This window comes from Rhododendron vialii, chromosome 1a (genome assembly GCF_030253575.1).
Source record: "Rhododendron vialii isolate Sample 1 chromosome 1a, ASM3025357v1".
NCBI classification, from domain to species: Eukaryota; Viridiplantae; Streptophyta; class Magnoliopsida; order Ericales; family Ericaceae; genus Rhododendron; species Rhododendron vialii.
Window position 1 is genome coordinate 15,452,769 of NC_080557.1, and position 23,826 is coordinate 15,476,594.

Here is a 23,826-nt window from a genome sequence, read left to right on the forward strand (position 1 = left end):
CCGGCGAAATACGGACCACAATACGCGTAGAGGATGAATGTTTGAAGGTTGTGTTGAGTGGGTTTTGGGTTATTGGAGTGAAATTTGGTGAGAGGGCAAGAGAGAGGGAGAGAGCCGAGAGAGAGCTGGGAGAGAGATGAAAAAAAAAGTGAAAAAGGGAAAAAAAATTCCCAGGCATATACACGGCACACACATGCACAAATTACACTAGCACCCATAACTTTCAACTCCTTACACTTTGACCCCCAACTACAATATTCTCATTAATCCATCACTTTTCCATTTATAAAACAATAAATTATAAAATGAATTTACGGGTCTCTACAAGCCATACCATGTGATTTTCGACAGTGATTTTTATGCCTTCAAGGTTGTGTTGTTTCAGTCGAAAAGTGAAAAAGTTATGTAAAATTTATCTAAAACTCTTCGAGAGTTGGGGGCATAAATGTTTACACCGTAAAGAGTTATCACCCGTCGCTATCGACAGAGGGTTGATTTAAAACTAGTTACATTATTCACTTGGGTTGCGTTAGCACTTCACCCAAATGAATAAGGGGACGTTATTTGGATGGATTTCCAAAGTCATTTGTATGGTTTTGTTTGATTTGCTGATTGCTTTAACCACTCTTGGGTAGTTACAAATACAGTCTTATGACAAAAGACTTCTGTGTTAGATACTAATATTAATAGCGGCCAATTGTTCCTGTCGATAATAGGAAATTTCTGTCGATTTTAAGCCATGTCTGTCGATTATGGACAAGGCTTTGCCAGCAAATATTGGCCCTTGATTAGAAACTTTAATCATGTTTATGGACCAAAAGAACCCTTTAAAAATATGTGAAAATCGTTAATTGCCCAGTATTATTTGGTTTTGCCAAATGAACTTGGGGGGCAAATTATTTACGCCATAATAAGTTATCACCCGTCGATATCGACAGAGGGGTGATTCAAAGCTAGTTACATTATTCACTTGGGTTACGTTAGCACTTCACCCAAATGAATAAGGGGGGCATTGTTTGGACCATATATTCACCGCCCGTCGATAATCGGCCGAAAGGTGGGAATTATGGGAATGCAACCTATTTTGTTATTATTAGAATTGGTATTTGTATTTTAATAACTTGTGCAGGACACTTGGCGTTTCTCTATTTACTTGGAAGTTAAAATGACACTTGTCATGCTCCTACACATTTGAAGGGAAGTGGGAAGTTATTTGGACAAGTGGAAGCAAAGAAAAGAATAAAGAGTAGTGGGAAGTTAGGAAGTTATTTCCTGCGTATCTTTGTTTTTCTATAAATAGCCTTTTAGGCCTCATTGTAAGGACACACAAATAACGCCAATCAGGCCTTTATCTTTTCTTTTCTAGGAGTAGAGTTAACTTGTAATTGTTCACTCGATCATCTCGATTGATTGTTCTTCTACTTTGAGGGTTAATGAAGTCCATTTTGTTAATCTTCTTCCATACTTCATCCATTTCATTGTTTGTTTCCAGAGAAGTCCTGAAATACAGCAAGGAACCAAACTCCACTTTTCACACCCACATTCCAGCAAGCTTACGATACAATTTTCCATTCCAGCAAGCTTACGATACAATTTCCCGTCGATTCTCCGTCGATTGGAGAGAAAACAAGAATTTTGGTAACACCTAGTTAGACCTGTCTATCAACCGTGTCGTGCCATGTTAGAATACTCCAGGCCTGGCCTGGTCCATGGGCATGCCACAACCCGTGCAACACTTATCTCGTGCCTATGTCGTGCCTATCTCGTGCATGTATCGTGCCGTGCCCGTGCCTAATCAAATCTTTAAGGAGATTTTGCTTTACTTTAGTAGAAAATGCATTATTTTGCTATTGTAATAAGGCAAAAAATTTGAGGCAAAATTATTAAAAAAAAAATTTAATAAAGACAAAAAAAAAAGAAAGAAAAAAAACCATTTTGACTTATTAAGCCAAATCTAGAGAAAACGAAAATGTAACTTTTCAGTAGCCCTTTAGGCTTTTCACTTTGTAGGCTGTAGTATAGTCTGTAGTTGAGGTGCTGCAAGTCAACTAAGCACGAACTCCCCTAGTTGTTTGTTCTCACCTAAGCACGAACACATTATCGTCTTTATTCCCACTGAATTTTTGCAACTTCATTTTTGGGTGAAGAGCAAACTTCTTCATGGCTGAACAGAGTATCGAGGCTCTCGAGATATCCGGTCTTGAGCCTTCTAAGATGTCTGGTCCTAGGATCCCTCTTTCGTTCTCCATATTTAATGATTCTGCGCAAAGCATTGAGCCTTTTGAGATATCTAGTCCTCAGATCTCTGGTCCGGGCTACGATAGATTACGTATGTGCCCACACTCAATATTTTTGTTTAAACCACTGGAATAAGTGTATGATTGGTTACTTATGAAAAAAGTGTAGACTTAAGCTTCTCTCAAGTTTGGCAGGACCCGGACAGTCGGGTCTTTTACGATCCCATATAGGTTCACTTCAATGATCGGACTAATTTTTATAGACCTCATTGAGTCAACAACCTTGCACGAAATTAGGCTGAATTCGATATCGATGAATAACTAATCGTTGGATAATAGGTTTTTTTTTGTGTGTTAATTTTACCAGATTTGGATGTTTGTCTTGACGGATGTAATCTAAAAAGTAAAAAGTTATAATCAAAAGTCGTACAAGAAGAAAAAGTTCAAAAAAAGAAGTCTTTACTGTGATCTTATATGAATTTTTTTTTAACTCAACTCTATTTTATAATTAAACTACCAATCTATTCATTTTGCACAAAATTCTTTCATCAAATGAAAACATAGGAAAAAAATTATTATTTTTTCCTTGACATCACTTCATTATATTTTTCTTGAAAATAACATTCCTATGCCAGATTCTTGACAACTGAGTCGATTGTTTGTTGACGTAGCTCTTCAAATTTGGTGTCAATCTTATTTTCAACTTCATGTTTAATTAATAAATGGGGCAGATTTGGAATATCTCTTGAAATTTGACTCCGTCTGTCTTGGCCTATATATAAAGTTTTACAAGCGAATTTAAGATTTCAACTTCAAGTTGGCCTAGCCTGACCAGTTTATTAACCGTCCGGCCCATGCCATGTAAAAATACTCTAGGCCCGGCCTGACCCATGGGCATGCCACAACCCGTGTAGCTCTTACCTCATGCCTATGTTGTGCTTATCTCATGCATTGTGTCGTGTCGTGTCGGGCTTAAGCCTAATCAAATCTTGAAGGATAAAATCAAAGATTCACCTAAAATAGTCTCTCTTTTTTCTTGACAAACCGTAGAAACGTCACTTTGTTAAGGTTGACAATCAATTGTCGAACAAACTAGTCATGAACAGGGGCGACGTTGGCATGGTAGCACTGGTGTCAAGTGAACCCAATGAGAAGAAATTTTGCAACAATTACGGAGTATAATTTTTCCTTTCCCCTAGAACCAATAGCGACATGACACCAATGTAAAAACCCATTGAACCCATATTTATGTACGTGCATCTCACTTGCAGCACCTCAACTCTAGACTATATTCCACTTAACTTTTAGAAAAAATGCACATTTTGTTCTTATTCAAAAAAAAAAAATCGTATTTGCTAGTTTTGAACCAAAATTTTGTAGATTATTGATTTGTCTCGACGAGATGAATCGGAAATGTGTGTGTGTGTATATATATATATATATATATATATATATATATATATATATATATAGACACACACACACACACACTTTTACTCAAATGTTTTGAAAAATAACCACTTTTAAGCACAAAAAAAAGTCACATAAAGCACAGGCGGGTGCTGAGCGCAAGCGTGAAATCGTTTCTCAAAAACCTTCAAAACAACTTAGATCATGCGTGCGAGGATTGAGAGCGCGAGCCGCGAGTGCAAACCATTTTGAAGGGTTATGTAACTAAGTGGGTCACTCAAGGAGAGATGATCCTGGTTTAGTTTTTTTTTTTTTAACGCAGGAGAAATGATCCTGGTGACTCGGGTATAAATATAAATATGGGCTGCAGGTGTAGTGGAAATAATTGGTGTGTACTGTTTATAACAATTGGTGTGTACTGTTTGTACTGTTAAATGATGTAAAATATTGGTGTGTTCTGTAATGTGTAAAGTTGTAGTAGGAAAGTCTACATAATAATAGTTGTGGCAGGAGAGATGTATAATTGGTTTGTACTATTTAAGTGTCCTTTATGGATGAACCAATTATATGTGATACTGTTGCATGTATTTAATGATGTAAGCTCCAGTGTCTGTACTCCTTCCTTACGCCTATAAAAGGAGGAGGACTTCCCCGTTGTAAGAAACTAAGTCAGTATTTTCCTAATATATCCTGTGTTTTGTATTTATTCTCTTTGATCCTAATAACCTACTTTGTATTTATACCCGGATAGGAGTTATAGGGAATTTGGGCTGGAGCTATATAAAAGAGAAAGTCTAGGATAGCCTTAAGTGGGCTTAATTGGGAGTGGGTCCACTTTGTTTGGTTGAGCTTTTAAAATGTTATTTTTGAGAGTTGAAGTGGTAATGAGTTGAGAGAAATAGAAAGAAATATTTATTGAAAACTGTGCCGAGAGTTGAGAGTTACTCTAAAAAAGAGCAACCAAACACAGCGATGAGTCTGGAGTATTGGGTTGTGGACTGAAGAGACAAACGAAATGGGAAAGTACCACCGAATGTTTTTTTTTTCCCCCTTCTCTTTTTGTTTTTGTATTTCGTTTTTTTTTTTTTTTTTTACAAAAACCTACCCAATACCTATCATCTCTAAATAAAAGTAAACTAAAGAGAATGAAATCTATAGCTTGGAGCGTGGAGTAATGACTTTGAAAACATGTGCCTTGCCAACGATTTTGGGGGTAGATTGTTCATTGGAGTAACAAAAAAGGAACTTTAAAAACACGTGATTTGCCAAAGATATAGGCCTGTTGATTATCGAGAATCAAATGATCCTTCTAATCTTTGGAAGGTAAAGGACGACCTTCATTGTCAAAGATTTTTTTTTTTTTGGTCATGATCTTTAGCTCAATTTGAAATCTCCCAAATGCTATTCACTACTTGGCAGTCAGTCCATGCGCAGCATTTCTCCGATTTTAATTGTGTCTCCCGCCCTTTTGGGGACATCTGATAAAATTAAAACAATACAGAGAGGATTAGCATGGTCCCTACGTAAGGATGAAACGCCCAAATCAAGAAATGGTCCAAATTGTGTCTCCCCTAATGAATGACGGGATAGACCTCTAAGAGCACCCACACAAGTGTTTGTCATTTCACCCTTTCCATTTTCATTTTCATTTTCACACATAAACAGATAGACAACGCAGACTGTAGAAGAAATTGTGAGACAGTGAAAGAAGTGGTTGGATATCATATTTGGAAATACTACCATGTAAGGAGTAGCAGTAACATACTACAATGCAAGAGGCCACGAGCTTAGACTAACAGGAAAGAAATTTACGTAATTCAACGTGAGGAGTACTGCCTACAGAACTCTCCCATAATGTGGAAACAAAAGACAATGAAACATCTCGTGGGGAACGACTGATGACTGCAGTATTCTAACCGATAGTTGTTTGATAGCATCGCCATCACCCAGTACCTTCAAACATCTCACCAGGGATGCCAATTATGTGCCCGTAAAACCGAACAGCATTTAGTTCTCGCAGACAGCAAACGACTTGTTTCATTGTCGGCCGTTGCTTTGGATCATCACCTACACAATCCATTGCCAGTTTCGTGATTGTAATCCCATCACCCGCATCAAAATATGGATCCATCTCGAAGCTTTTGTGCACAAGCGACTTGGGCTTTCTTTTCTTGAACTTTCCCCAAACCTTAGACTGAGAGTGTGCGTTGTACTCTTTCAAGGCCCAGTAATAAGTAGTATTACCATCATTCATTCCCCGCCGGGAATCTAAACTTGTATCATACGCTCTTCTTTTGGCTATTAGCCCCAGGAGAAGAATACCATATGCGAAAACATCTGTCTTGTCTGACCAGTTACCTGAAAATATGTTTTCCAAACATAACATCTGCTCAAACTATTGCCATGTTTACATTTGCATATACGCAAGCACACACAAAAAAACGTTAGGGAAGAAAGAAAAAAAACGACCAAACTCTCAGCAAGGCAAAGGCTTGATATCATAAGAATCTTAACCTTCTGTGTCTGAACAGAAGGCAACAAATACATCATTATATACATGCATAAAATTCCTAAAAGTGAAGTAAATATGACTAGCCAAAAAAGAATACAAAACATCAAGTGTAGAATGCAAAGTAGTTTGGAGAAATCTATTTAACTGCTGTAAAAAGTGATTGCGATGTCATTGACGAACCAAAATTGTGGAAAGACTGGAGGGGCACCTATCTAGCTTGTATCTCCCTGGGCCCAGGAAAGTAGTCAGAATGTCAGATCTGTCCACCTTATTACATTTACACCCCAGAAAATCATCCATGGGCAAAAGCAACTTAACACGGAAGAAAAAAATGACGGCTAATATGGTATTAAACTCAAACCATCAATTTTTTCCTTCCACAAAGGTAATTTGTTGATGTTATTATCAATTTAGGGTTGCAAACAAGCCGAGCCGAGAGTTAACGAGCCGAGCTGAGCCGAACTGCTCGGTTCATTTACAGCCCTAAATTTTTCATAGTCCAATCAAGCTGATTTTGGGATGACTTTAATGCGATCACTGCTGAGGTATCACCATGCCCTAAACCTGGACCAATCTAAACATTAGCAAACTGGACAAGAGCCTCTCCCAAGACTGACATGTTCAATAGCCACACTCCTATCTTCCTCCGTTTTTTCTTGATAAATTATTTAAGTGGGTTTTAAAACAACACCATTTAATTACTGTATTTGCAAAGTAGTATTTGTTGGAGGATGGATAAAGAGAAGGATTTGCAGCGGGTTACCCGTAGAGAGAAAAAATGGGAAGGTCCTATTGCGCCTTCATTATAGAACTATTTCTTGACCTTAACCATAAATGGACCACCATCAAATGGAAAAGCAGAGGACCAGGCCTTTCAATCCTCATGAGAAAGGGTAAGCCCCAAGGCTTTCATGTATAAGTTTGACCATCAACATAATAAGCGTCTGTTTGGTCGGATGGAATAAATGCTGGAATGGAATGCGGCGAATGCCCATCCCGATAATTAACGTACATTGGTTTGGGGTCGATTGCTATTTGGCTACCAATTGAACAATCTTTCAAATTTTGCGAGGTTTATAATCTCTGTTAAATAAATTATACGGATTAATTTTTTCACCATGGCCATGCATATATGGTTGCTTTAAAAAATATACAACTATGAAAGCCTAACAGGATTATGTTTCCTTGGAAGGAACCAAACGTGTTATAGAAATCGCAATCCCTGCTTCAACCAGAATCCATCTTCTGCTCTTCTAACTTCTTATAACCCATCACCCACTTTAATTTGAAACCCCCATTATTCTCTGGTTATTCATAGAAGAGAACTGTGATCGTCGTGCTCTGGTTCACCTTATCCTCAGTCTGTGCATTCTCCACCCTCCCAGTTCCTCTATCTCTTCTTTTCAAAACAACTACATTGCTGCCTCTCCCAACGCTCTCTAAAGGTGTCGATTCATGTTTCAAGGTTTCAACAAGCCAAAACAATTATTTTAGCCGAACACTGTTCTGGTTTTGTGGAGGGGATACATATACTACGGGTTCTTCTAGTTAAAATTGTTGGCAGATAAATTTCAACCAATTTTGACGTAAAAGATTATGACATGAAATGTCCTTCATTTTGACAAGAGCTATAATGCACTAAAAAAAAATTAACCATGTCAAACTTAGACAAACTGTAGCTTAAGAGGCGAACATTCCAAATTGATCCTAAATGCTATGCTTGATTGTTAAAGTACGAAAATTTGAAGATAAACCTGATTCGAGGAGACGTGGATCAGCATAGCCAACGCATCCCCATTTGCATTCACGTGAAGGAATTCCTCCAAAAACTCCTCCAACAAGCAGACTGAAGTCCAATAATCTTGGACTGAAAGCCTGCACGCAAGATAATATTCAGGCTTGAACTACCATTCTTAGAAGCGTCCAAAAGAGATAGAAGTAAGCACCAAGGCTTACCTCATCAACTATCAAATGAGCTGCGTTGGTATTCCGAAGCAAGAGTTCTTCACCATGCAAACATTCAACGAGGACTGCAAATTCAAGCGCCACCTTGATTCGTGCCAGCCATTTGAAATCATCTGGAAACATAAGACAGCTAGTTAGAATACAATACTGGCAAGGCCACTTTTTCTAGATTGTCCCAATGTCTTAATGCCCCAACTGTTATCCAAAATTGTCAATCAAGGTGGTTCTCTGTAAGGACCAAGACCTTTTTACTTCTATCTCAATAATTCTGGTCCGACCTCTGACTACGACGTGGCATGCTTACAGCAATTAAGATAAGAAAATTAGATCACCTTGAAGAACTAGGTTATGAACAGTATCCACTGGTTTCAAGTCATATACAACACCAAACCGTCCATTTTCACAGCAGTATCCATTTAACTTTACCATGTTCGGATGCCGACGCAGGACCGAAGCAGTCAGTAACTTGATTTCAGCCTATCAAATGGTAGATAATGTTAGAAGAGAAAAATCCATCAAAATAATGTCTCACTCAATCAAAGGAAGTTCTTTGAGCAACATACTTCCAATCGGGCTGCAAATCTCGGCCATGTTTTCACATTAGAGGGCTTTACCCATCTTTTTACAACGACTTCTCGTGTCTCCATACCTTCGTGAATTTTCCCCCGGAACACTTCTCCATATTGGGTACTCCCAATATAGTTTTCTGCACTGAATCCCCCAGTGAGAGAATCCAGTGTTTCATAGGTATATTCAACCAAATCACCGGGTGATCCCATACCTTCAAAGATAACCAATTTAGGTGGAGCCAGGTAAGATGAAATATATGAAGCTTCAAGAAAAAAGCACAAAAAAGAGAGTACATTTTCAACGGATACACAGACAATGTTGTTGGGGACCTTTTTACATCTTATATCCATTGTGTTAGTTACCGTTCTGCCTTGTTAGGCAATTAAAAATAACCAAAGCTTTCTTCCTTCTTATTTAAAACATGTACTGACATGAACTGAGCCAATCTCGAAAGAAACAGTTCCAATTTCAACAAACTTAATTTGCCTACCCACTCCTTGGATAATGATAGAAAGCAGACTAGCAAAAAGTCTTAATCATTCTTCAAAACCCCACTAACAGAATAGTAATCTGAATCTTTCAGTGTCATTTTCACTATTCAAAAAGAAACATCAGAAATGAATCAATATCCGAAACACAGAAACCAGATAACACATAACGTGAAATGCCCCTGTAAACAAGATCAGAAAGAAATCAAAGAATTACTGATGACAAAAGAAAACTTGAAAAATATGACCAGAAAGGTAAAAATAAGGTATCGATGAACACAACACAGAACGCCAAGATCTAGACATGCTGAAAATTTGAGAACTCACAAACTGGGTACCAACCAAAGAGTCACACATACCGTGAACATGGAAGCCTATCCTGAAATACTTACAACTTTCTAGAAAAAGAAATCGCACAAGGTTTGCTGTTCACAGCTTAAAACTCGTATAACCCATACGTCTAACGCAATCGCAATACCAGAGGGACGGTTAATTCATATTTAAATAAAGTTCGCAAAATTGTGGCGTCCGCCGACTCCACCAATCTAAAGCATCTGCCTGGGAAGGTAACGCTTCACAGTCCTCACCCACACATGACGTAGTGTGAGTGATTAATAAGTTATGTTGTGGTTTCCCTTTCGAGGGAAGTTAACAAACAGCCAAAATGAGTTTATACTGCCTGTGCTACCATCAAATACAACTGGGAAGGAGGGGGGGGAAAAAGAGTAAAAGACTAATGCCAAGCCCGAAAATTAATAAAACCAAACAACCTCACATGTTTTCAAGAAAAGATGCTCAACTAGGGCACATATGGCCAACTAAAACACTCTACTAGAAAGTTCATGGATGACTTGACACAGAAGTGCTTCGAACGGTCCCTCAGTATTTTCATTATGATGAGCTCAACCTTGACACCATTCTTTGCAAGGGAATCGAGACTAAGAAGCGCAAGCATAACTTGTTTCTCTGTTTGTGAATTGGGTAAAGCATTGTTAACCAGGAAATGTTATAAAATGTCCCTTGAATTTCTATTTTTGTGATTTGAAAAATCATTAGGAGGTAATTTAAAAGTGCCAAAACAATACAAAGCCACAAGCATGCAATCCACACCAACACATCAACAAAAAAACACACAACCACAACATAAACTGACTGTAGAGTATCGAAAACTCAAGAGACCATGACAACCGTGGTGGTAATCCTGCTACCAGAGTAACAGGAAGCCACCAACCCACACCTGCATTATTCGCCTATTCGGTAACTAAACATCACATGTTGGCAGGTTCCTTGAATATAGAACAAGAGGGAACGTTTTTATGGGTAATAAGATAAGAAAAATATATTCCAATGCCCCATAAAGACTACAGCAAACAACTCGAATATTCCATCAAAACCCTAACACTCCACAGGTTTGAAAACTAGGGAATGAAACCAAAACTCCATCTCCAGAAAATTGATTTTTTACCAGCACGAAGACATATAATAACATGATCGCATATCTAAGATGTAGAAGAAAACAAAAAACACAAATGGCTGTATTATACTACATAACAAACATAAACTTAATTCTCACATTCTAGCAAACACAAAATCAATACAATAGCCTCGATCTGAACAAACTCGTAAAGATAGGATTTACAACAACGGCGATAATTTACCTGACGAGGCTGTGAAGGATGAAAGGATTTTTGCCATTCGGAATGCCACGGTTATACGAAAAAATGGGGTGTTTGGATTGAGCACCTACGAACGTCGGATGCCGTTGATTGCCCCATCGATTTTTTTTTTATAGAATTTTTGGACGGCTCGAATCGACCATCTGGTGGCCGGAGACAGCCCAACACGGCCGTCGGTATGATATTGGTCGGTACCAATATCATTTCTGCGAAAAATACGATTTCACATACCAAAAACGAACACAGACAATTCCCACACAAATTGCGCACAGATCTATATGTGGGATCCACTCCATCCCACACAAATTATCCGAGCCGTTTGAACGTAAAATATTTTTTCAAGAGACTTACGAAAAATCAGCTTAATCCGATACTTATATAGGTGCTCGATTCAATCATCTAACTTTTCATTATCATGAAATCCGAACGAAAAGTTAAATGATTAAATCCAGCATCTATAAATGTTTGGATTGAGTCAATTTTTCACGGCAACCCTTGAAAAGATGTAAAATCAACTCTCCATTGTTTTGAGTCGAAATGACTTTTTATTTTACCCGTTGGATGAGCTATTTTGATTTAAATGATTTTACAACGTTTTACTATTCGAAAGAACTACTATTAATGGCTTAGGGCCGACTCTGGTCTGAAAAGTTCGTAAGTTAATCCAAAGAGAATTTAAAAACTGTCCATACCACTAAATCCATAAACGCCCCATGATGGAACTCAAACCCTGGTCTCCATTTACGGAGGACCAGGAAATATCATTCGGCTACTAGCCCTTTTGGCGTTTTAACCAAACTTGGACGTTATACATAATGGATTTTTAATCTTCATTTTTAAGAGAATTGAAAATGTAGAATAGATATGAAAACTAAACCAAGCAACATAACAACCCCAGATATGAAATGACCTGGTATTTTATGAAAAATCCTATTTAATTATGAAATGGATTTTTAATTCTCAGCAATTAATATTCCAAATAAAGTACCAAATCCTATTTATTCATGGTATTTTATGAAAGACAACAACTTATTTATGGAAACTCCGTAAATTAAAGTTTTACGGCGTTTAATCTTACCCGTCCAAAAGTGTTTTGAACATTCCGGATTAAAAACAAACTATTACTAGTTAGAGATATTATTACCGGTCAAAATTTTAAAATATATTTCAACCATTAATTACCGAGACGGATGAATGAGATTGTGCGCTTCCGTAAATAACTTATTTACCGAGGAGCCATGAATAAGTTATTCTCTTTTATGAAACCAGAAAAAAAAAAAATTTCCTTGAAAGAGGGTGTAGCATGGTGTTCTGTTTTTGTTGAAAGAGGATGTGGCAATGGTGTTTGGATGGGAATGGGTGAATATGGCACATTTACTCCCATCTCTCATTTAGCAGCTGTATTTGTGACTAACAATTTTTATCCACTGACGTAGTGCTATTTACGCTTGATTGAGAGAGAGAGAGAGAGAGAGAGAGAGAGAGAGAGAGAGAGAGAGAGAGAGAGAGAGAGAGAGAGAGAGTGTATAGAACTCACATAATGTGGAAACAAAAGACAAGGAAACATCTCACGGGGAAGTTTTGATTCTGTTTCTTGGCCTGTTTTTTATTCTGTTTCTTCTGTGCTTTTTGGGTTTCGTCTGCTGTTTACTGCTGCTTTCTTAGGTGTTGATCCATTTGTTTTCTTCTGGCTGCGGTTGTTGGGGTTGTTTCGGTTGTTTCTCTTGCTGGTTGTGCTTAGCCTGTTTTTGCTTGGTTTTGTTGGGCAGAGGTTGTCTGCTATTGCTGGTGTGAGTTTGCTTTGTGCTGTTCTCCCAGTGTTTCGGCTCTTGGCTTTAGTTGCAGGGGCTGAGTGGTTGGGTTTTTTTGTTGTTGTAGCTGGGCTTTTGGTGCTTCTTTTCTTTATTGGTGTCTTGCCAACGCTTTTCTTTGGGTCTCGGGTTGCTTTTGCTTGCCTTTATCCTTTTAATTTTTGTATCCCTTTCAAAAATTAATAAAATTCTTTTGCCGAGAAAAAAAAACATCCCATGGCCGGGGAATGACTGATAGCTCCAGTATTCTCACCGATGGTACCTTAAAACATCTCATCAGGGATGCCAATTATGTGCCCGTAAAACTGTATATCATTTAGTCATCTCAGACAGCAAACGACGTGTTTCATTGTTGGCCGTTGGATCATCACCTACACAATCCATTGCCAGTTTAGTGATTGTGATCCCATCACCCGCGCGCATCAAAATATGGATCCATCTCGAAGCTTTTGTGCACAAGCGACTTGGGCTTTCTTTTCTTTAACTTTCCCCAAACCTTAGACTGAGAGTGTGCGTTGTACTCTTTCAGGGCCCGGTAATAAGTAGTATTACCATCATTCATCCCCCACCGGGAATCTAAACCTCGTATCATACGCTCTTCTTTTGGCTATGTTAGCCCCAGGAGAACAATACCATATGCGAAAACATCTGTCTTGTCCGACCAGTAACCTGAAAATATGTTTTCCAAACACAACACCTGCTCAAACTATTGCCATGTTTACATGTGCATATACGCAAGCACAAAAAAAAAAAAAAAAAAGTTGGGGAAAAAACGAAAAAAAAAAACGAGAAAGGTGTCCAAACTCTCAGCAAGGCAAAGGCTTGATATCATAAGAATCCTTAACCTTCTGTGTCTGAACAGAAGGCAACAAATACTTCATTACATACATGCATAAAATTCCTAAAAGTGACGTAAATTTGACTACCAAAAAAGAATACAAAACATGAAGTATAGAAGGCAAAGCCAGTTTGGAGAAATCCATTTAACAGACGTAAAAAGTGATTGCGATGTCATTGATGAACCAAAATCGTGTAAAGGTTTTAGGACGAAGGTGAAGGTGTACAGGCAGAAGATGCGAGCAAGACGGGAGAGGCTCCTATCGAGTTTGTATCTCAGATATGAGCCATGGGCAAAAGCAGCTTAATGACGGAAGAAAAAAAAATGATGGCTAATATGGTAGTAAACTCAAACCATCAATTTTTTTTCTTCCACAAAGGTGATTTGTTAATGTTATTATTGTTGTCCGATCAAGTTGATTTCGGGATGACTTTCATGCGATCACTGCTGAGGTCCCACCATGCCCTAAACCTGGACCGATCTAAACATTAGCAAAATGGACAAGAGCCTCTCCCAAGACTGACATCCACAGCATAAATGGACACCGTCAAATGAAAAAGTAGAACAGTTACTCCAACAGTAAGAAAAATAATTATAATAAAAAATAAAAAATAAAAAATCCTTCCTCCATCTTTGAGATCTGCTGCAACTCGCTCTTAACATTAATCAACACTCACCAACCCAACCAACTCATCCGACAGTTACAACTCCCCGCTGAAATCCCGTATTTTTTACAGACTTCCCTCAACGTAACAAAAATCTGGCGGCTCTAAGTCCTGATCATCGATGGCCCAAGCCACACCAACTCTACTCTATGGAATCTTCCCCTGCTACAACTTCCAGCCCCACCTGCCAAGATCCATACAATGAGTCAATGGCTAGAATGACCCACATTATGTCACGTAAATTGAAAGTGTCCATCACAGGGCCTACAGACACAGAACCCCTCACTGATAGGATCCCCTGAGTAGAAAATCTGGATTCCCCTCCTTTTTTGTGTTGGACCAACCTTTAATGTTTAGGATTGAACGGTTTCGGACACAGGTGTTGGAAATTGAAAATTGAATCTTCTAGGCACATGCTGGTAGGATGGAGGTACAATATGAATATTGAATATCAGCATGCTTTGTGGCCGTTCAAGAAAAATAAAAACACTATAAACACTGTACATGTGATTTTTTTTGAGGAGATCCTTTATTCATCCATGAACTTAAGGACTGGTGTCCCATTGCGTCTATACTGTTAGTTTCATATGCACGTATGCTTTTTTGTGTTCACGTGTAATTTGCTTTTGATGGTTTTCAGTGAAAACACGAGGGATAACGTAGCAAAGCAATTCAGGGCCCGAGTTAGGAACATTTTTGTTGATTTATAAGAATTTAGATATTGTGATGACACATTACGTAGGTAAGAAGAGAACTGTAATCCTCTATAGTATTGCGAGGTGTAGAAATTAAAAGGCAAACGTGAGCTACAAGTAAGAGAAATAATGAACCATGTTACTAGTAGTCAAAAGATTGTATCTTTCTAACAAATATTAAATCGCAAGTATTTCACAAATTTAAGCAAAGCGTTGTTTTACATTTCATTACATTGAAAATCCTCCCAAAAATCCTCTCTCTAGTTCCTAAGTGACCAAGTGCATCAACCACGTCGTCTGCAATCGGTGGCCTCTTTCCAGTCTTTGTCGGTACATCGTAGAGCCAATTCAGTGATCTTTTTTCATATTTTTTTTGTTGTTGCAGCCACTACCCTCGATACTCTGATGAACTAGAAGTCTTTTTGCTTTGAATGTATTTCTACTATGGTGGTGATGTGCCCCTCCTCGTGATGATTTATAGTCATCATGAGTTTTTTTATGATTTACAATTCGATTCACTACTCAGGAAAAGGAAAAGGAGGAGTTTGACTTAAAGTTTTACACCAACGGAACATTACAAGATAAGATCACACATACGTGGATTTCGTGGAAGAACTCTAGATAGAAAAGCATTAAAGAAGAAAAGGGTGGTACACTTTTAAGTTAAGGAGAGGAAGGAGCTCGACTTAAAAAAAGAGGATGAAAGTTAGAATTGAAGCAGGCAGCCTAAGCAAGCAATGAAAGGGCTGGCTACGGCTTTCGGGTGTGATGATCATGATAAGCGACTTGGGATTCTTGGAAGAGGGTTATTTGCTTTTATGTGTAGCCTAATGAAATACTCTTCCTTTTATAAACACCTCCAACTTGTTGAACGATTAAGATTGTGACATTTGATACTAAACTAGTGGTAGTGATTTGTTTTTTGATCCCGTGAACTATCTAGATATTTATAGCAAAGATTCTAAGAAGTGCCATTATCTCTGTACGTAGAGTAGAATAGTCTAGAGAAATTGAAAATCATGTACAAAAGCCTAGAGAAATCTTGGATGTATTAGAAGGACTACAGTACACACTCCTGTTTTCTAGAAAAGTAGTGAGCTATGACAAGATTCATTTATTTGAAATTGAGGTTTAATTAGCTTAGTTAAGTGATAAATCATGTTTTTTTTCATCTTCGATTTTACTTTTGTATTAGGAGCCAGAGGAGCTAATTAACATATGCAAAAAGTAAATTATGGTTTTTCATTTTTATTTTTATTTTTTCATTTTCACGCTACATTTGTACACACCACTCAATGGCATGTGGTTCAACAACCTATTTTGAAAATCCAAGATGTCCATTTTACAGCTCCAAATATGTAAATCAATCAACAAGCATGCAAAACGATCAGATCGATCAGAGATATTGATAATTGCATGCTTCAAATCAATTGATTAAGTAGAAGAACTTTAACCCATAAATGTAAATTTTTAGTTTTCCGACCAATCTCCGATCAACATGATCTTTTACTTGAATAATGTGTATGTCGAGGGATACCTGCAACTAAACAGCTCTACGGCTCTGAATTCTGATTGCTCTAGAGCTTGTTAGCCTAGACCATGAAATCAGATGGCCGGGCTAGCCAACATGTGACCGGGAACAGCCTCCAACAGTCTATGTGTAAACGGGTGGTTGTTGCTGCTTTGTACCATGTTTGGCTTGAAAGAAATGTCAGGGTCTTAGATCAAGAGATTTCAGAGGGATGTCCATATCGTTCTTGCTGTGGCGGTGGCTGATCTCAGATGATACTTGAGCTCTTGGAGGAAGGTTAAGAGCAGGGCTACAAATCGCAGACTATGTTCCTTATGGAACTTATCCCCTAAAATTTTCCTACCAGCCTAAAATAGGATTAGTGTAGGTGTTGCTGTTGTTCTCCCTAAGTGTTTCTTTGCTGTAATGTTGGTTGTATTTTTTTGGTGCAATAAAAATTAACTTACCCGGAAAAAAAAAAGGTTCTGATTGTCAAAATATATTGTAGAGCTTGGTGTGTTTGAGAAGCGTATTTCAGAGATGTGGAAGTAACATTACCCAAACTAGTAAAAAATGTTATGAACACGTCAAATTGTAGATCTATTTGTACATCTTCTATTACAAAGTGATTGTGAGCCCATTTAAAATTTAAATAGTAATCTCCCCGTTTCATATTTTTGGTCCCTTTTGAAAATTTCAACTTTTTGAGGAGAAATGTTATTATTGCACATATATATTCAAATTTAACGGCGTCATTTCCTTTAATTTTTCCTATATTCTACCAACTTTGCAACACTTATTACTCACCTATATTAAGGAATATTTTTGAAAAATCATCAATTTTTTACTTGTAGTTTTAAAAATGGACTAACATTTTCAAACATTCCACAAAAGAAAAATTGACTATAATACTGTACTAATTAGGAACAGAGAAGTAATCAGTAAAACTTGAAAGTTTCATACAATTTCAAAGTAGCCAAAGGAAGACTTTTTAAGAGCATCTCCAGTCGGAGATGTCAAATTTTTTTTGAAGGCTTATGTGGCATTTTGACATCTCTCATTTGACATCAAGCCCTCTTTCTTCAATCCTTATGTCAAAAAAAAAATAAAGCTCATAAACTTAAAAGGAAAAAAAAAACTCGAAAGGCAGTAGGCAAAATCATGTTTGATCTCAACGGAAAGTTTCCAAACTTTCCTAACAGTTACTTTTTGAAATTTGGCAGGCAAGGGGTAGACTGTCAAAGTTGGCAGTCGAGTGGAAGTTGTCAAAGCCACGTCAGTTTTAGCATGAGTGAAGGCAGATGGGTTGGATTGTGAGTTGATGTAAAAAATGACTGCTAACTTATCCACGTCAACTTTGACATCTCCAAAACTAACATAATAAATTAATAAGAATCCTTTTTTTATTCTTTTACATTTTTGACCAGTAAATCTATATAATCTGAAGGATGATGCTACGGTGTCCCTGGTCATTTTGGGGACACCGTAATAATTGGCATGACAAAATCATTATGAACATAACCAAAACCATACAGTGCATAACCAAGGTATAACAAATTTCCCGGATACTTAAAGAGCCGGTGAAAAAAAAAAGAAAAATAAATTAGCCCCCTTTAACCAGGGTTTAACCACGGTTAAGAGAGTTTTATCCCCTACATCTATCATCCTCTACATCTTTTCCCTAAATCATTCCCTTTAACCAGGGAAAATCCCTCTGCACTTCGTTCATCTCCCAGACTCCGACCCAGAAAGAAAACCCACGCCCTTTAACCATGTTCATCTCCCACCCATCATCGACTCCTCGTCTGGTGTCGAGGAATGGATTGATCTGAGCAACTCCTCTCTCTCTCTCTCTCTCTCTCTCTCTCTCTCTCTCTCTCTCTCTCTCTCTCTCTCTCTCTCTCTGTTCTCTTCTCTTCCTCCGTCCCCTCCTCCCCACCTTACATCCACCCCGTGGACGTCGCCGCCGCCCCCACAACCAACAACAACGGCGTCGGGCCGCCATCGGACAACCCGGTTTCAATCCAAATCCGAAACCCACCTTCAACGAGAACAAGGCCGAGATCCTGAAGCTCCCCCACGCCCACGTCAAACCCAGTATTTGTGTTTGGGTATAATCTGATTCCCTATTTTATTTCTGAACAAATTTTATTTACGGCCCATATTTGTTGAAATCTTCTAATTTGTGTTAACTTTAGGGCAACACAAATTAACGATTCTAGCACTCCTATGCTGTGACTTGTTGTTGCTGCTACTTAAGCGTGACAATGGACGAATGATACCTTGGTGCTATGTGTGTGTGTGGATCGATATGCATATGTTGTTGATGGAAGCTTAGTGAGACAATCACACTTTGGTCAAGATATAAAATCTCGATAGGGTCAACTATGACAGTGCACATTTAAGTATTTAGCGATCGAGGAATATTTAGATTTTTGTGCTTATTTATGTTTAGAAACTCCTTGAAGCATGTATACTACAAATTTTTTTGCATACGATAAACTCTTTTTGTTTTTATATAATTGAGCTTGATTATGAATTTTTGTTTAAAGTTATGAATAATTGGTGCCCTCACAATAGAGAATTTAGATGATAAACACATCGAGGCCTACAACATGCACATCTCATATTGTTAACTAATGCGGTGGGTGGGTTTCATTGCATCACATGAAGAATCACACAAGAATTTTGTCGCATGGGAGGTTCAATAATGTGGTCAATCATCTTTATCAATCAATTGGTTGAACTTGGTTTCTCAATCAAGAAAGATAGAACACTGGACACAACATTCCAATTAAAGGATCCCACTAGTATGTACTTGTAAATCCCTAACAGAGGTGATTAATAGAAACGACGGTTAAAGTCCTATACGAACTTGCCTTACAAAAATAAGATGTTATCTAAGAGATTTCGAACTTGAGACCCAAGAAGAGCAAACTCTTAATTCGTATACATTGCCGCCCCTGTTTGTCCATGACTCTTTTTTTTTTGAAAGTCATGTCTAGTGAGTTAGTGCTTAGAAACTTTTATGAGTAGGTCACGTAGACACCGACATTTGTACTTGCGTATTGAACAACATAGTGTGCTTACATTTTGTTCTTGTTTTATCTGTTAAGAAACAATGTGTGAAAAAAACACCAAGAATAAGATGTTATCTAAGAGATTTCGAACTTGAGACCCAAGAAGAGCAAACTCTTAATTCATATACATTGCCGCCCCTGTTTGTCCTTGAATTTTTTTTTGGAAGTCATGTCTAGTGAGTTAGTGCTTAGAAACTTTTACGAGTAGGCCATGTAGACACCTACATTTGTACTTGAGTATTGAACGACATAGTGCGCTTATATTTTGTTCTTGTTTTATCTGTTAAGAAACAATGTATGAAAAAAACACCAAGGGGGTGCAATCAGCGTACACAAGACCAATAGATACCGATGTGGTAAACTTGTTTTACCATACATTATATTTAAGATGATGGTTTAGTTGAATGTTGGTTCACTCTGGACTTTGTTGTGCCATAAATAACAGTCCAATTTCTTTGGACTGTAAAGAAAGACAGCATAAACAATCTGGTGTATTGTGTTTCTACAAAAATCATATGGTTGGCGGTGAGGAAGTGGGAGAAGAGTATTTTTCTTTGTTTGTTACACTATTTGATCACACAAATGCCCTTATATGTTGTTGGTTAAGGTGTTTGCATATAAGTTGTTTGTCAAAATGTATTGTTGATTCTGTAGTGGTCAATTATTATTTGTAGGTATTCCAAATTTCAGAATCTTGATGTTAGTGTGAGATGTAGTAATGGTGTTTATGGTCCATTGATAATTTAGTCTCAGTTTTGTCCAAATAATAATCAAACAACTCTCCGTTTCTTTTCTTTTTTTTTTGAGAAATAGTAATGCAAAAGTTTGACATCGAAGTCTATAATGTTTGTGTAGATTTGGTGACATAAGTCTCTTGAAAACCCATTTAGAAGGCATATGAGGTGTCACGAAATAGATTTATTTTGTTTATCACTATGAAGTTGACAATTGTGTAAGTAATGCACTTTAATTATAGGTCATGTGTATGCAACCTATTTCACCTCTGTATGTAACTAGTCTTGTGGATTAAAAGTTGTGGCATGTGGTTTATTATTTAGGGGTACAATGGAAACTCCCAATAGTAGTACCAACAGCAAGGGTGTGAAGGTAGATTCATACGATTGGGAATCCAATTCTGACTCTTGTTCTAGTTCGGAAGATTCGCAGAGTAATACATTTGTTTCTGAAGATGAAAATAATGATGTGGATGGGAAAAAGGAAGGGGACGGGTTAGTTTCCAGTGTAGATGATAGTTTTCGCTTGCTCACTGATATGGAGATTATGGAAATGAAATTTGTTTCTGAAGATAAAGCTGGTCAATTCTACAATGCATATGCCAAGGCAATTGGTTTTAGCGTACGCAAATATAAAAGTAGACCACAAAAAGGCAATGAAATGTACGTAAGGTGGAGGACTTGGGTTTGTTCTGGGGAAGGTAAAAGAAATAAGAAGCATTTAGAACGCACTGATCGAAAACGACGTCATAAAGCTGAAACAAGAACTAGTTGTGGTGCTAACTCATGACCGGATTGCATGACCGGATTGAAACAAGAACTGTTTTTTCAATAGCAATTGAATGCCCAACTCATGACCGGATTGCATCCAACCTCAAGTTGAAAGGTAAGTCAGGATGTGTACAGCAATCGGTTGGATTTCAATGTAGTGGGTTGTCTTACTATAATACTATGAATCGTTTTACTTATTAGACCACTCTTTGTTGCTTAACATCTTAGCCTAGCTTGTATGGTTGAACTAACAATAAAGAAACAAATGGTTGAACTAACAGTAAAGAAACAAAAATGCATGCACAACACTCACGTTAATGTGTGCGGCTCACACAAATCCAAAAAAGCATTGCTAGGAACACAGTTATGGAAGGAGTTGTATTCAGAACTGTCTGATGCATGCATACATACATACATCGTATGGTCCAAAAAAAATTGCTTTTACTACTTTTTTTTTTATGCAGAGTGTTCTAGGTTAGCTTGCGTGTACCTCGAATTAATTCTTACAGCTCTTTCCACAATCTTTTCACATGCTTGCGTGTTGTGGTGAGATGGCTTCAAAAGTTACTGACAAAGAAAATCGAATATGAGACTTAAGGATGTAGCAAAGCAAACTATTCCTACTTTGTAGCAGGTTTTAGGCCACTGATAGCTACTTGTCTAGTTCTGCAAGTCAACCGCCTAAGACCAATCAGATTTCTGCATTTGTAACAGGAAATGATATGTTAAGGAATCTACCACATGAAAACTGAGATAATCTACAGAAAAATTCCTCTTTTCTTGACCAATTATATCCAGCCGACCTAACATATCTTTGTCAAACATAAGTTACTTAATTGAATCAGGTGGTGGGTAGTTATTATCTAGGAAAAATCAAGGGAGCTGTTGTAAATAATCATGACCAAACTAACACGAAATAATGTTTAAACTACAATGAATAAAAGACGATCAGGACATCTTGGAAAGGTAGAAGGTTTAAGTGACTGTGAGTGCCATAAGCCTTCACACAATCTGAATTTGAAAAACTATATTTGTGGCAGCATCAATGAATATATCTTTTGAAAAAACAACATCAATCAGCATTCTAGATGACCAATATAATAATAGGTTTTAACACCTTGAAGGGCAATCTTTGGACACAGGGTGTCTCTCACAATATCAATTACTGCAGCTTCCTTTCTATCATCCAGTGACCAACAGAAAAATACAATGTGCTGATCCGTACTCTTTCGGTTAGCAGTAATGGCAAACTCAAAAGAAGAGAAGTAAGCCATAAGTTGTCTTGACTACAAATAATTAGGTCCCGCTCCAGAAACCTTCTTAAAAAAATAAGAGCTTATTTCACATTTTTAAATTCAAAAATAAAGTAAATAAAAAAAATTCAATTTTTTTTGCATCGTATAAAAGATCTCATTGAGATCTTCCAAATAAGATCTATCACATATTTTTAGATTTTAATAAGTCCATAATTTTTGAGCTTGAAATTACTTTTTTATAAAATAAGGACTTTTTTTTTTGTTCCGAAACGGAGCCTTAGGCTCAGATTTAACAAAAACGAAAGGAAAATTGCAGAAAAAAAAGCCTCTAAAGTATCAAGCTGTATTCCTTCCTTAACACCTTGTCACAAAGTTTCAGACCCTTCCAAATATTAGAAACCAATACTCAAAGAAACAATCCCCTGCCCATGGAGGTAGTGTGTGCTTGAGCACATGTGCATTTGTATCATCACGCGTTTGATACGACAAGTATTCCTACCACGTAGCCTCGAAGATCGAAACACACGGCCGTACAAAACTATTCGGATGAATTGCAGGAAAACCCTAACTATTCTAATGAACAAAGAAACCAAAAAAAAGTGCAGGAAAATGAAAAAAACCCTATGAAACCCTATTTACAGTAGCAATGGTTACCTTGTCACGAAGCAGCGATCCACAACAGAAGGTAGAACAAGAACGGGGACGAAACCGACTGAGAGCGATGGAGAAGAAGAAGATTAGGACGGAGGGTTTTTTCTCTTTTAGACAATTATTCCCTACAGCAACTTGTTTTGTCAAAAAGAAAGATGAGTTGTTTTGGACCCTTCGATCTTCTCATTAATGTGTTGGCAGCTCCATATTAAAAGCATCACATGATCCTAACAGAGAAATCCTCATAGAGGATCCGGATCCCAAAATTTTTGCCGGAAAAAAAAGTCTGATTTCAAAATTTTGGGGGATTCTCCTTGTATGGGCGGGACCAAATGCATACATAATCGGAAAATCGAACATACAATATTGAATCTGCATTCCGATGAAAAGGTTTTCAAAATCCGTTAGACCCAAAATTCTATGAGAATGATTAAAACAACAAGTACAACAAAATTAACTGTATCGATCGCCGTGATAGTGATGCGGTCATGTGACTATTGTACATTAGACTACAGCACAAGATCTTGATTCATAATAAAAAAAGTGTAATGTATAGATTTTAAAGGTGGTTGGCAACTAATTTTTTTTCAAATGCTCGATCTAAATCGATAGGATTTAACATCTTGTTCATTTAATCATTGTCACCAAAATCGGTGATAATCGGATGTCGACAACCACATAATCGAAATACATTTGGTGCTTCCAGAAGCGTTAAAGTCCCATACCGTACCACTCTTGGGCCGCCTCGACTATTTTTTTCCGAATCGGGACCGTCTATACTTTACGTAACAAAGATTAGAATACTTCTGCCAAAAATGAATTAAATTTCTTATCGATACATACTTGATCGGATGTAAAATGTCATTATAATAATGAATCTACGTCCCAATAAAAGGGCTTTCTAAACCCGGTAGTCCCAAAAAATTTACGAGAACAATTAAAACACCAAGCAAAACA

At 37.5% G+C, this 23,826-nt stretch overlaps 1 protein-coding gene and 1 pseudogene across 2 annotated transcripts; one reads left to right on the forward strand and one right to left on the reverse strand.

The window, feature by feature from the left end:
* Positions 1-5,102: 5,102 nt before the first annotated feature.
* Positions 5,103-5,212, forward strand: LOC131308787 (U6 spliceosomal RNA; annotated as a pseudogene).
* Positions 5,213-5,343: 131 nt separating this feature from the next.
* Positions 5,344-10,992, reverse strand: LOC131306455 (L-type lectin-domain containing receptor kinase VIII.1-like). 2 transcript variants are annotated; one of them, XM_058332708.1, is made up of 6 exons: positions 10,841-10,992; positions 8,688-8,905; positions 8,457-8,601; positions 8,116-8,237; positions 7,914-8,034; positions 5,344-6,005 (listed from the first exon to the last, which is right to left on the reverse strand). In XM_058332708.1, exons 1-6 carry the CDS (start codon positions 10,875-10,877, stop codon positions 5,590-5,592), a joined length of 1,059 nt encoding a protein of 352 aa, XP_058188691.1. In that variant the 5' UTR covers positions 10,878-10,992; the 3' UTR covers positions 5,344-5,589. The 2 variants fall into 2 exon arrangements, with proteins under 2 accessions (XP_058188691.1, XP_058188700.1); XM_058332717.1 differs by lacking the exon at positions 10,841-10,992 and adding an exon at positions 9,542-9,644.
* Between the last annotated feature and the right edge of the window lie 12,834 nt (positions 10,993-23,826).

Bases quoted from the DNA above. Each gene is read 5' to 3' on its own strand.
- LOC131306455 (XM_058332708.1), bottom strand. From the start codon at position 10,877: ATGGCAAAAATCCTTTCATCCTTCACAGCCTCGTCAG. The intron at 8,035-8,115 runs GTAAGCCTTGGT...TCTTGCGTGCAG, and splicing joins CTCATTTGATAGTTGATGAG to GCTTTCAGTCCAAGATTATT. The intron at 6,006-7,913 runs GTTTATCTTCAA...ACATATTTTCAG, and splicing joins TCCACGTCTCCTCGAATCAG to GTAACTGGTCAGACAAGACA.